The sequence below is a fragment of the Acanthisitta chloris genome, unplaced genomic scaffold (genome assembly GCF_000695815.1).
Source record: "Acanthisitta chloris isolate BGI_N310 unplaced genomic scaffold, ASM69581v1 scaffold15406, whole genome shotgun sequence".
In the NCBI taxonomy this organism is placed as follows: Eukaryota; Metazoa; Chordata; class Aves; order Passeriformes; family Acanthisittidae; genus Acanthisitta; species Acanthisitta chloris.
This window is the reverse complement of record NW_008677891.1, coordinates 20,073-34,231: the sequence shown is the minus strand read 5'-3', so window position 1 is coordinate 34,231 and position 14,159 is coordinate 20,073. Positions and strand designations below refer to the sequence as shown.

General features: G+C 41.2%; 1 protein-coding gene across 4 annotated transcripts in view; it reads right to left on the bottom strand.

Annotated features, from left to right (window-relative positions):
- The window catches only part of MECOM (MDS1 and EVI1 complex locus), a 36,300-nt gene that overhangs the window by 8,905 nt on the left and 13,236 nt on the right, over positions 1–14,159 (bottom strand). For 2 of the 4 annotated variants that reach the window (XM_009076694.1, XM_009076693.1), the window contains exons 6-9: positions 12,388–12,475; positions 9,402–9,428; positions 1,751–1,917; positions 307–384 (exon numbers count right to left, since the gene is read on the bottom strand). In XM_009076694.1, the coding sequence (XP_009074942.1) occupies positions 307–384; positions 1,751–1,917; positions 9,402–9,428; positions 12,388–12,475 (360 nt within the window). The remainder of the gene's footprint in view (positions 1–306; positions 385–1,750; positions 1,918–9,401; positions 9,429–12,387; positions 12,476–14,159) is intronic. The other 2 variants (XM_009076695.1, XM_009076691.1) reach the window with 1 other exon arrangement.

Sequence of the window (14,159 nt, the reverse complement as noted above, 5' to 3'; positions counted from 1 at the left end):
CCCACCAGTAGAAGCAGGACTTGGAGAGAGTGCTGGAGCAGCTGCCTCAGCCAAAAAAATTTCACTAACTAGGACCCAAAATTTCCCCCAGTTTGCAGCTCCAACACTGAATATCAGCATCGAATGCTAAAATCCTTGTTTGTGACCAAAATGGGTCATCAATGTCAACAGGGTTGGAGCTGGCCCAGCAAGACCATTAAAGAACCATTATTGGCTTTATTCATAGAATCATGGAATGGTTTGGGCTGGAAGGGACCTTAAAGATGGCTTGATCACAGCACAGGCAGGGGTGAGGGATTGCAGTACCTATAGGGCTGCTCTCCAGTGTGCGTCCTCAGGTGACGTGTTAGGTTTGCAGATCTTGGGAAAATCTTGCCACAGTATCTGTGATAAGAAAAGGTTTTATAAGACAATGCAACCTTCAATGTCTTCATCCTAATTTCAGCTGCACTGGATGCACAACCCGAACGCAATCATTAATATTGGCATTGCTTTGGTGTAACATCTCAATTAAAGCATTCAGCAAATGTAAGGGATTGACACAGACAAGAGAATGGGACTGGACTTGCTGGCACCAACCAGCTTTGCCTGTACATAAGCAAGGGATACATGAAAACATTCCAGTTTTAAAGATCATCCCAAGTTTCTATACTCACTAGGTGATTATCATCCACATTCAGATTTGGAATCAAGAGAATCTGTTATTAAAGCCTTGGATTTCTGCCTCCGTGTAAGCAAATTTCAAACCTTTCAACCAATTCTACGTGTCAGCAAACGTGACACTGTCCTGTGCATTGAATAGGATCAGAGCAGACAAGACTCAAAGACCTAATCCATCAAGGTATGTTTCTATAACAACGTGTCTTGAAAGAAGGTGACATGTTTTCAAAAAGATCAGATAAACCGATATGCCAGTGTCAAACGCTTGCACATTCTGGAGATGATATAGAGACCTAAATAATGCAATTTAAAAACCATTCCCCAAACTCGATAATATGTCATAGGAAAAATAATGGCAAAAAAAAATATTTATGCTGAGTTGTCCCCCACATTCAAGTAACATGTTAATATTCAGTTTATAATTCGCCCATTCTGTTAAGGACATTGAGCCCACTTTTGCATGGGGACAGAGCACACACAGCACTTTCTTAAGTGAATCAGGATGCTGGTTGCTCCACATGACAACTTTGAAGATTGCATCCCCTCCCTTTTAACATCCCATTTATTTTTTCACAACGTGATGTATAAGCCTTCAAAATACCCACACAGCTAATTCCACCTTCCTTGACAAAGCTCCCATTCATTTTGGGTGCACATACAATGACTATCTTCATTGTGGGGCTTTTTTTAAGTCTGTGCACACAAGTCCTAATAAGTCATGTATTTTATCACTGATCCCTTTGGATATTAAAACCAGAAGCCTGAGAGAAAACACGTCTGTAGTTCATGATCAAAAAATCAATAATGAAAGCACACTTTTACATATGAAAGTGATGAGAAAATTTGAAAAAAAAAAAGAATTGTTTATATAATAGTTTCCACCTCATTTATCAAACTGGTATGATACAAGGCAAACTCTTTGTTTCATAACACCAATGATTTAATCAACATGAACCCTAAAGGGAAATGCTTTCCAGGATTTGTTGGGCACAGAGAGCCCTGAAAAGACCTGCCATGGTCCCTGTCAGCTGTCTGAGCAGGGGGGACTTGGGAAACATGGGAGGGCAGTGTGGGGTGGCCGTGGGGCTACCTGCAAGTGTAGCGCTCCTTGCCCTTGCGCAGCAGAGTCTCGGGCAGGGCGCTCGGCGGTGCGCGGAAGTTGAACATGGATGGCACCGACTGGATCAGCTCATTGGCCTCTGGTTTCAGGGCACTAAAGCTCTCCAGCTTTTCGGCCATGTTCTCAATAGCTGACATCTGCAAGAGAAAAGAGCACAGAACCTGTCAAGGTAAATACCACTCCGGCTTTCTGCCCTCACTTGCAACCCGAAATACAGAGAATATACACTGACAAGAGAAAATAAAAGGAAAAGAAAGCCAATGTAGAGTTGCAGTCTCAAAAATTATGGGCCACATTAAGTGAGGTGGTGACCTATATGTTGTCCCACTTGGAGTAATGCCCACACCTGCTACAGCAGGATGCCGATCTAATTGTTATAATGGAAAGCTGCTTCCACACAAAATCTACATCAGCCAGTGTTCATTTCTTCTTATTTTTAAGCCTCAGATTCTATAAAATTCCAGTTTACACAGTCATCCTCTGGGTGTGTGCCTATGAGTCTATGTGTCCTATCTACTGCCAGTATTGACCATTTTGGAGCTAATCAACAGAAACAATAACTGAATCCTACAGGTTTGGGTTTTTTTAAGGACTCGAAGATGACAAATATTGCAGAATCTCTAGCTCAACCATGGGTTGCAACAAGCCAGATCCAGAGAAGCTCCATCAATGTCCCAGCCACATCCAACCATTCAGTCCAGTCTTCTAGCCCACCACAGTGAAAGAGCATGAGATAAATCCAGAAGAAATGAAGCTTTGATGGGTTTGGTGCTTTGTGTTTACATTACCTGTTAGATGGCTACCCTATTTTTCTACAACCAAAATATTCCTGTTCTACCTATAGGTGCTTGTAAACCCAATGTGCTTTGAGATGTCTCCACTCCTAGTTAGGTGTCTGTAATTTGCAGAGAGTGGGGATTAAATAATTTCTGGAGAATGGTTTCCTTTAAGGTGTTTAGACCAGACCATAAAAAACTCCTCCAAAACCTCAAACATTGCCACTTGAAGAGTTCAAGAATGCTGCTGAGCCTACTGACAGGTGAGAATAACCATCCACCTCTGCATAATACCACAAACGAAAAATAAAGAATGCCAAAATCTCACCTACAGAGCACAAAAACCACAGCATGAGCCCTGTGCAATATCTGGCTTGTAGTGATGATGGAAAATATACGAAAGACAAGATGCTGAATACTTCTCAGCTGGAACACCTCCACAGACTGTTCTTCAAAATCCATAAAAGGCTGTCTGATTGAAATTTTAAATGGAAAAATTGCACATTTGTTGGGGTTTATTCAATTTTATTTTAATTGGCAGAATTACATGTTTGTCTCCTGGAATGACTATTTCCATGCTGGTTAGCTCTTGCTTTGGGCTAGGTTGGTTTTTTCCCTTTAGCCTGTAGCCTGCCCTCTCATTTCATGCTCAGATTCCTAATGCCGAGTACAAATTGCAACGTACAGGGTACCACTGCCAATTTGCCAAATGTCTTTCATCAAACAGGGTGAAAAAAAATAAAAAATCTCAGAGGGAAGTCAAGATACATTTACTTGTCAGGTAGCAAATGTGAAAGCATTGCGAGGCAGTAGGGGCTGTAAGCTCTGGGGTTTGATTCATAATCACTCAGCTGCTAAAACATTCTCCACAGATGCAAGTGGACAGCACATTTGTCAATATGAAAGATTTTGACATGTACTGATCACAGGCGTGAGATATATAATGATGATGCTGCTGGGAGAGGAGGTAATTCTATCTCGGCACCAAGATGTCATTATCAACCCATACAACTCAACATTACCATATATTTCTTTTTATACAACTTCATCTTTTCCTTTAGTCAGAATTGATTCTTGAAAGCTTTTATAATAGTCATTCCACAGCCTTTAATTCCTTCTAATTGTTCCCTGCAAAAATCCACTGCTCTATTTTACAATTGCTGAAAATAAATGGTTTGAATGAAAAATGCCCTTTGGCCTTCGGGCTGATTAGCAGTGACAAGACAGTGCATGGGTTATGATAGCACATATTTATGGTGAAGAATAATAAGGGTATTGAGATGTATAATAAATGTTTTATTTACGTATATTTAATATTCAAGTCCATTTCATTATCTAGTGAGTTTAAATCATTTTTGGATCACCATCTCTCATGCACATAGTCCTCCCCAGTAATATATTAAAGCAACTATTTTCCTCTTTACATTTAAAATGGCTTAGTCATGCTGATTTTTTTTAGACGTTATTTCCAGGATTTTTGCAGAGGAGAAATTGAGACTGATTCTTCTTCAGTGTACAGCAATGCAGATCAACACTACCTCCAACACTGCCTCCAGGATTACATCAGTCCCAAAATAGGTATGAAATCAGTACCTAATCTTAAATCCCTCATCCAGAGGAAACACAAGCACTCCAATTTATTTAAAGTATTACTTGCTTTCTAAAAATATGTTTCTCACCATAGAAATTACTATTGTGTTTGTAGTTTTGTTGGTTTTATCTTTTTTTAAAGCCTGATCTATGGAGTTACCAGGTATGATTTATGTTTTTGAGGAACTGCACCAGCACCAACAGGAAGCACTCAGCCCCATGGCTTTGCTCATAAAAGGCTCTGTCACTCCTCTACTCTCGGGATAATTATAGCTGGTACTATCTTGCTGGAGACAGGGCTCACAAGAGCCAAAACTGGGGCATTTCCTTAAGAAGTCCTGGAGCATGTTGGTGCTCAGAGCCTTCAGGGTGCAATTCCTTATCATGAGGTCAGCAGCTGGGCATCTTACAACCCATGAAAAGGGCTCACAGTCTGAAGGAGACTGAGGGGACACTACACAGTTGTATACAACTTCCTCATGAAGGGAAATGGAGGGGTTGGCACCGATGTCTTCTCTCTGGCAACCCGTGACAGAAGCTGAGGGAATAGTCTGAAGCTGTGTCAGGGGAGGTTTAGGTTAGATATTAGAAAAAGGTTCTTCCCCCAGAGGGTGTTTGGGCACTGAAACAGCTCCCCAGGGCAGTGGTCACAGCCCCAAGCCTGAGAGAGTTCAAGAAATGTTTAGACAATGCTCTCAGGCACACGGTGTGATTCTCGGGAAAGTCCTATGCAGGGCCAAGAGTTGGACACAGTGATCCTTGTGGGTCACTTCCAACTCTGAATACTCTGTGATTCTGAGAAATCCTGCCAGCCAAGATCCACAACATGCTTTCCATCACCTTATGTGCAGGCAGACAGCCCCTGCTCATCAGTCTACTTGCAAAATACCAACTGAACAATATGAAACCTGGGGGAGGTCACAGTGAGGACTAATTCAGGCACCAAACCCAAGCAGGTATTCTAAACCTGTGACATGCTTTTGGGAAGCAGGTACTCCAGTTCCATGCAGTGGCCACAGGGGACATGCAGGGACAGAACTTCTCCCCATTGTCTCCTGTCACGCACCAGCACTGAGAGGTGCAAGAGCATTAACTGGAAGCTATGTCTCCGTTATGATGTCGAACAGCCATCAGTGGCTGCTGCTCCCATTGACTTGGCTAAACCTTTTTGAACCCATTTATATTTTTGTCAAGGAGAATTCACAAATTTAATTAAGTTCATATGAAAAGATACTTGCTTTTGTTCCTTCTAAGCCTTTTGCCTGGGTGCCTCTCTTTATTATTTTTTTTGTGTTGTTAACACTAATGAATAACCATTCCTCATTCAGGTTCTGCTCACCATTCATGGGCTCATGGAGCTGGGGCACAGCTCTCTCAGGTATTTTTTTCCAAGCTGAAAAAACCAAAATCTACTTCACTCCCTTTTTGAATGGAAGCTGTTTCCTACCTCTGATCATCATTGTTGCACTTTTCTGTGTCTTTTCTAATTCTACTACATCCTTTTTGAGAGGAATTTTGGCTGCAGTCAAGACCTGAAGGCAGTATAACATAATGATGTTTTCAGTTCCTTTCTTCTAAGCACTCAGATGATATTTTCATAAAACTATCAACTTCAAGATCTTTTTCCTGAATGACATGAGTTAAGAGCCACACTTTCCCCTCAGTATTACTGAGTATTTACTGACATTGACTTTTATTGCTGGTTTAATCCCAGTGACTCAGCTCTCTCTGAATCTTCTACAAAATCTTCAGTCAGCTTTGGATTTGGCTGTTCTCAGAAAACAGTCACGAACTCTGCACTCTGTCTGATCACACCTCTTCCTGTGGCATTTACAGAGAGATGCCATAGATCAGAGCCCAAACACACCCCAAGCTGGAATCACTGATAATCTTCGATGATTGTAAAAATCACTATTTGTTCTTAACTGTTTTTTCCTCTCCTTTTTTAAGGCTAAATATTAACCTAGGAGACCACTTCCCTTCTTCCCTAATGAAACTCCTTTTTACTGCTGAAACACAACTGAAGTAGATCTTCCTCCTTCAGAACACCGTTAGTGCTGATGGTGAAGCAAGACCTCGCAGCATAGGAGCTATGTTGGCCATCATCAATCCACCAAAATCCTGAAGCAAGATGTTAGCACAGCATCTGTCCTGGGAGACTCGGCAGGTGCTCATGGTCACCTCATCTCTCCAGGGTTGGTCTCTAGGGACAACCAGGGAGTCAGGGATGTGGCTCAAGCCACCAGGCAGCACTTTCAGGGGAGTCTGCACCCCAACTGAATGCCCAAGGACTGTGGCGATCCCTGAATGGGACACAGGAGGAAGGCACTGCTTGACCCCAAGGATGGGATTAGTGTAATTGCCATGTCCACGGAGAAAACTCTCCAAGGAGGTAGAAGAGCAAGAAGATCCTATTATGTATTTTACATACAACTCTTGCCTTATAGACAAGTCATGTCTGCTCCTAATCTGAGATCAGTGAATGACAGTATTTTATATAGAACAGTAACTTTTGATTTACATATGTAAGAGTTGTTGATTCTATCTGTGTCCAGATGTCTGGAAAAGGAAGCAGCTTTCCCCCACCTCCCTCCTGCTCCCTGAGAGGCTATTAACCTCCGACTGACGCAAACTAATATGCAATCGCAATTCCCCAGCTCCAACTCAAAAATGCAGACATTACCATAATCGGCTAAAACAAGTATTTATAAACATTTCAACGGGCAAGATATCATCAGCAGGGGCCTTGAACATTTGTCTTAAAATTTATTAACCAACCAAAGAAAAAGTGGCATAAATAAAGCAAAGGTTTGCTGCTGCTGCTTTTTAAGAATAACCTGATGATACGAAATAATCTTGCAGACAATGTCATGAATTACATGACCTCATGTTTTACAAACATGACTCCTTCATTGCCACTATCGCAAAACCAACTGACTTTATGGCTGCAACTCATGGGAAAAAAAACTATTCAAGTACTTGCTTTCTATTTTTACTACTGTTATTTAGAGAAATCTTCAAAATCCAACTAGTAAAGCTCCAAATTTCTCCCTCCCCAGCTCAAGCTATAATACTGCCTCTAAAAACTACAACTTGTGACTATGTTGTCTTGAAACTGTGTGTGTATTTGGACATCCAGACACAGAACTTGGCTGAGCTATATTCGTGTTCTAGAGAGCTATCACACGTGGCTGAACTTTATGAAGCAGTAGCGAGAAACTCCTGCTGATCTGCAGTATGGTTCCAGAATAACTCTATTTGTATCAATGCAGTTGGGTGGGATTTAGCTGGGCTAACATAATGGATCATGTCCTAAAATAAGACCAGTTTTATTAATGCACTCATCAAATTACTTTTCACTTATCTGTAAAATTATTTTAATTATATACATTCTCCAGAAACCTACTGCAAATAAGGCCACCTATAATTACAGAACCTCTTTATAGCAACCCTCTCCTGGTGGGCCCAGAAGAGGATGCAAGAATCCACAGACCAAATACATCATGATCCATCTAAGAGAGGGTGTTGCCCATTGATCTGTACAATAGGGCTCCTGCCAAACAATGTAAAACAATCTGAAATAATATTGAAATATATGGCAAATGCAACTGGGAATTGAGAGAGAAAGGCTCATGTGACATATTCAAATCTCTCAAAATGAAGATGCATCCATGAATCAGCATCCTGCTCAGTCACTTTATGTTTTAAATACCTATTTCTATTGGAGCTGCTCAAAGCATGAGCATGGCCAAGAGACATATGCCCACAAAAGAAGCGGGATGATGGAAATTTGAGGACCAAGCCAAGGTCAGGGAAAGCAGACAGAAGAAACAGACTGCACTGAATATTTCAACTTCCCCAAAATGCCCAAACAGAACCACTTTTCTGAGAGCAAAGAATTCAGGGTGTCTGGGCCAAATAATAAATTCTATCACAGCCCCTTCATGTCCCACACTGAATTCCCTCTATAGCAAAGAAAATGTTTGGGAACCACCTCCTGTGCTCTTCAAGTCTGGCATCTAACCCCACCTCCTGCCTGCTGAGCTCATTCAGCACCTGTAGGTGCTCGCAGAAGTCCTTTGGTGCCTGCTTAGCTCCTTTCATCTCAGGGTCCCAGAATATCTTCTGCAGCTGCATAAACTATTGCTTTGCAAGAAGAAAGTGGGATTACAAGTCATGTGCACGCGAAGCAAAGGTCCATCAGTCATTTTGAAGCATGGCAGGGATGGCATGGAGTGCAGAGCAGGGCTAAGTGGCCATCTGCCAGGGCAGCAGCTCTGGGGGCTCCTGCACCAGCCCCATGCAGAGACACACACAAGAAAGAGCATGTGAAGACCTCAGAGCTCGTTTTGCAAAATTCTGGCTTCATCTTGTGAAATTAGTCCACGTCGCACTGCGAGCAATGCACGAGAGTGAGTCGGGAACCCAGCCGCAGCCGCCTGGCTCCAGCTCTCCCCTCCCAAGCCCAAAGGTTGGGAAAAATCTGGGACAAGTATTTATGGGTTCGGCACTGCAGCTGAGGAGCCAGTAACGCAAGAGCAGAACACGGTGTTATTTGAGTTGCATCTGCAAAAGCAGTTGCTGTGGTTTTTTTCTTCATGAACAATTTAGACATATTAAAAATAACATTTTATAAAAATAGAAGAGCAAGCTCAAATTTATCCCATAATACTGAAAGCACAATTCCTGTTCATGTAAGGCGAATTATTTAAGTATACACACAGGACAAATTTAACTTAAACACAGCAAATAAATGGGTGTTTTATTTCTGCTTTAAGCACCACAATGAGCAATTAAGCTCAAAATTTCAAAGCCATTAAAGTGACTATTAAAGTGACTAACTCCCACAGAAGTCAAGGTGAGAGAGAAATGTGAAGTCCTCTGAGGCTCTGTATTTTAATGCAGATTAAATATTTATTAACTACTGCAATCTAACAAGATTTCGGCCTGAAAATTTCCCTGCCATCTCTAAAGGAAATGGCTTGGAACAATTTCAGTTACATATAAACAAAGACTGCATTCTGAAACCCTCACTCAGGTAAAGCTCCCATTGCCTTCACCAAATAAAACCAGCAGGATCAGGTAGGTAAAAAATAAAGCCAATTTGACATGATATTTATCTGCTACAGCTACAACACCGAGTAGGAAAGTGTGGTATGCTCCGTAATTGAGTGGTAAGTTGTCTTTCATATTATATTTTTCTTATGCAATTTATTTCACAGTGATTAAATCAAAAATATAAGCAATGAACTTACCCAAATTCTTTGATCAGGCAATTGGAACTGGGAGCAAAATTGAAACAAAAACAACACATTATTCCTGCATTGGAACCCTCATAGCAATCAATCTACTTATTAAGATTTTATTTAAAGATAGTAATTAAAATGTTATTCTGAATGACTTGTTGCAGGGGGTTGTTATCTTCCTAAAAATGCAATCCCCGCAATGGCAAATTATTATGAAATGCTATTAAATGATCTAGTTTTCCTAACTTTTGGGCTACTGGCACTGGGAGGAATTTTGCCCAGGCAGGGACAGGGTAAGGACTTCAGGGTTTGTGTCTTTAAGCTCTACGTGAGAAACCTATATGAAAGATCCATCTGTTTGCTGTCATATTACCCAGACCAAAAAACAATAAATTCTTGCCTCACGAGATGGCAATTTTCAGAAAGAACTTCACCTACAGAAACACAAGTTTGTAGGACACAAACAGTAACTTTGTAGATATTTTACATGGATAAATCCTGCCAGCAGAAAATGAAAACTTGCGGAGCACTCCCCACCTGTACTTTTACAGGGGTGAACAGGGCTATAAAGGAAAAACAGCTTTTCTGGAAGCCGTTCCCAGGTCCTCCATAAATACCGAGCCAGATTCTGTCTTTGCAAACAGGAGACTCCTTTCTATTAAAGTCTGCAAGAAAGCACTTTTTGGCGTTTACTTTTTTGACAGGACAGGTGACGGTGGTTTAGTTTTCTTTTACAATGTACTAAGAGTGTCTGTTACACTCCTGACCTTTGTATTGATCCATCTCGCACCAAGTTAAAGACGTTATCCCTCACAGCCAGGTAAGTGATAAAAGGAAAGCCGGACTTTACCACGGACTTTTTTTTCTCTACTGCACAAGGAGAAATGTCGAGGAGAGGGTTCAGCAAGGCTGGTGCACAGCCAGCCCACCCTCCTGCCACAGGGCGCTGTCTCTGCCCCACCTGGGCTGGTCCTACCATAGGGAGGTGCCATCCAACACCTCCTCCTCATACTGATGGACTTGGTGGCCACACTGGGACCTTCCTCAGGCATCAGCAATAGATAACTAAGTCTCTATGAAAACGCAAGAAGGGTGAAATCCCAACATCCTGCCCATTAACGGGAAAATGCCCAGCATCTCCATTTTCCTTGCATGCCTACAGCATCCTCACCTGATTACCACTGACTTTTCTCCAATTCCCCAGGTAATTCAGAGGCATAGAACGCTATGTAGATGAGTATCCAACTCCTTTCCTTACCTGCCACAGCCAAACTCCTACCAGTGCATTTTACCCCAACAAATCCCTTTCCCACCCACAGACCACCCTACCAGCATCGGTCTGACCTGTGGCAACACCTTCAGAGCCCCCTGAATCCAACTACACTGAAACACATCAATTTACACCTTCTGAAAAGCCAGTGACTACTAAGCTAGTAGTGGGGTTTTTTGCATCAATATAGTACCTAAAATGCCCACATTTAAATTTATATTAGTATACAGCCCCTGAGCTGCATTAACAGAATCACTCACTTGATGAAGAGGAACCAGTCTGGTTTTACACGAGGAACACAAAGACGATTGAGCTCCTGTTTGTGTATTAGTACTATCTGCCATTAAACTGGAATTTTTACTTGTTTTGCCACTTGGGCAAATTTACCTTATTTAAGGTAACTCAGCAAGAAGTGTTGAGCTGCTATTAAATCTTAGACATAAATCCTCAGCAATTTTAATACTTCTTAAATACTTATATAACACTCACAAATACATATATAATGCCATAAATACTTATAATACGTAAATGCTGCTAAATACTTTAATACTTAGATCCATCACTTCCTTCAGATATTGAAACTGGAACACGGTGCTTTTCTGCACTCTCCACCCATACTACAGCATTATGTTTGTGCATCTGCAACCTTATATGCCATCAGCTGCTCTTCCTAGTTCTCCAAAAGTCCCATATTACAGAATATCTTCCATACAATTTAGGACATAACAACTTAGGACTTCATTGGGAAGAAAAAAAAGCAAGTGGTGAAGATTATTGGGGTGGTTTGCTCAGGAATTCACAGTAAGCTGAACCAGAGACAGCAGCTTGTGGTTGTGTGCCTAAAGTACAAGATGCATATGGGATGTCATTACTAGGGTGAAACAGCCCACAGTCAGCAAGGGATTCAACTTTTCAAATACCACAGAGCATTTTATTTCAGGTATAAGATTTAACCTAAATTTTTAGCAAAAATCTCCTTGACCAAGAAGGAGGAAGACAAAATGAGGGCACTGTGCTGTGAAGAGAAGTAATGGATAGTTTGCATACGTATCCTCTTCCTATACTCCATACACATTGTGGCTGTTACACTGTTTTGTGGACACACTCCTAAATGTTTGTTATTCAGGACTGTGGCCTACGAACAACAGAGCAGCCCTCCTACAACATATCTTCAGGTATGAAAGAGCAGGGATCCTACAAGATCATTCCACACACTATAGCCCACAACAGCTACCTCAAAAAGGTGGAGAATTTGCATTATGAGACTTGAAAGCACTACGTGGAAGGTTTTATCTCTTTTCTTGGAGTCCTTAAATATAATAAAATCCCTTGAAAACTGTGAATCTCAGCTATGCCAGCCCAACTTTAAACCTACATTGCCTCCTTGTAGTCAATAGTGACTCTATGAGCCCAGAGCACGGGAGAGTGTTGAAGAAGACATGAGGAGCTGCCAGCGTTGGTAGCTATGCTATGGTTTTGGAGGAACGTGGCTCTAAATCATACATGAAGTTAGAACCTGGCTTCCTCTATAATCAAAACATGTTGTTTCATCTGCAAAACATCAAGAAGCTCGGAACAATGCTTACACTTTTCCACGACAATGGTCCAGTAAAAACTGTATGTTTTAGGAAATCCAAAAATGACTAAGACTGCATTCATTTCTCCGCACCTGCTTTGAAGCATCAGCAGGCTTGTTTACAACACCAAAATTCCCAAAATACTTACTTGTGGATGAAACAAGAATCCGGGGGAAGGTCTCAAGTATTTCTCTTTTAAAGCTTCCAGTGGGTCAGTTAACTTTCTTTTCTCTACTCTGTAAATGTTAAAATTAGATTTGCTTGTGAAGAATCAGTCTCAGATATGAATAATCATACAGCTAATCAGGTTTAAAACAGTCAATTATACATCAAGTGATTTGTTTCTAAGAGATAACAGTAAAAGACAAGGGAGGACAGTCTACTCTCGACTTCCACATACAGCTCATTACTATGAGGGTGGGGCTAGGAATCACCATTAAAGGAGTTTATACCATGTATATAGGGAATAATCCCATTTCAAAAGATTGGTAAAAATTGTAACAGGAAGCAATTACTATCTACTAAGCACTTTTATAAAGAAATAAGGAAACTGAGTGTGCTCTCCACTCAGATGAGAGGAATTCAAGGCAACAGAGCCTTGAGTCATGGGTCCCTTCTCATTTGCTCATGCACAACATTACAGCCATCACCCTGGAACCCTTTTCTGTGAATGGCCATGGACAAGCAGGGGAAGAAAGGTGGGTTTGTAGGAACACACCGAATCTGGGACACGTGGGCATTCAGGTAGCGAAACACAGTGTGCATAATTTGTGGATAACACTGTGGAAATCTGAAGCTTTTGCTTTTTCTGTTACTGATGTGTATGGTTTAAGGGACAGATCTTGTTGTCCATATGTTGATGCAACTCATGGCAAAGGACAGATCAGTAACAAAGGGTCTTCTGCTATGCTGCCAGAATTTGTACAGATTTCATTACAGTCATAGAAATGTACTCATAGAATGGTTTGGGTCAGAAGGAGCCTTAAAGATCACCTAGTTCCACACCCCCTGCCATGGGCAGGGGAGTTTATAATGCAATTTAATTAGTTTGTAATGCAGGACCATAAAGCACGGATCATTATTCCCGCTGCTTCAGGCATTTTAAATGAATATGACGCAAAGAAAACCTATGGTCTAATACAGATATCAATCTGGCATGAATAAAACCATCTCAGTAAATAGCATCATATCCTGTTTCTTCATAATGCAGACTTGTTGTCTTATGTGCCAGCATTCTCCAAAAACTTTGCCCACAGCATTTCTTTTTCAGATAAAGTAATAAATAAACATAATTTATTGTGTTAGGCCGTAACTTTTTTTTTTTTTTTAGCAATAGGCTGTAAAATCCGTCATTTATATTACAGACAAATATTTTTATGGCTAATATTTCTCTAAACTAATTTAGATGCATGGCTTTGGCTAGTTACAGATATATGAGCAGAAAGGGCAAAGAGGGGCTGACGTAAACAGGACACAGGTGAAACTCAGATCCCAGTCCGATCCTTCTCGGCTCTGCTGGGAAACACCAGGAGGTCTGGATTTTACCAATGGTTTTTAAAACCTCAACTCACCGGGCTCACTGACAGTGTCTATTTGTGCATCTATCGAAACTAACAACAAGGCTCTCACTGATTTCACAAAGTAGATCACTGATGGGGCCCTGAGCAACCTGGTCTAGTGGAAGATGTCCCTGCCCATGGCAGGCAGTTGGAATGAGATGATCTTTAAGGTCCCTTCCAATCCAAGCCTTTCTATGGTGAAATAGCCCACTGATGAGGCTTTGTACACACAAGGACACTGAGCCTTCAATTATATGAATTAAATGCCCAAAGAAATCAACCCACAGCCCAAACAATGGTAAAAAAGGGCAGAAGTCATTCTCATTTTCCGTATTTTTAGTACATTTTAGGACCAATATGC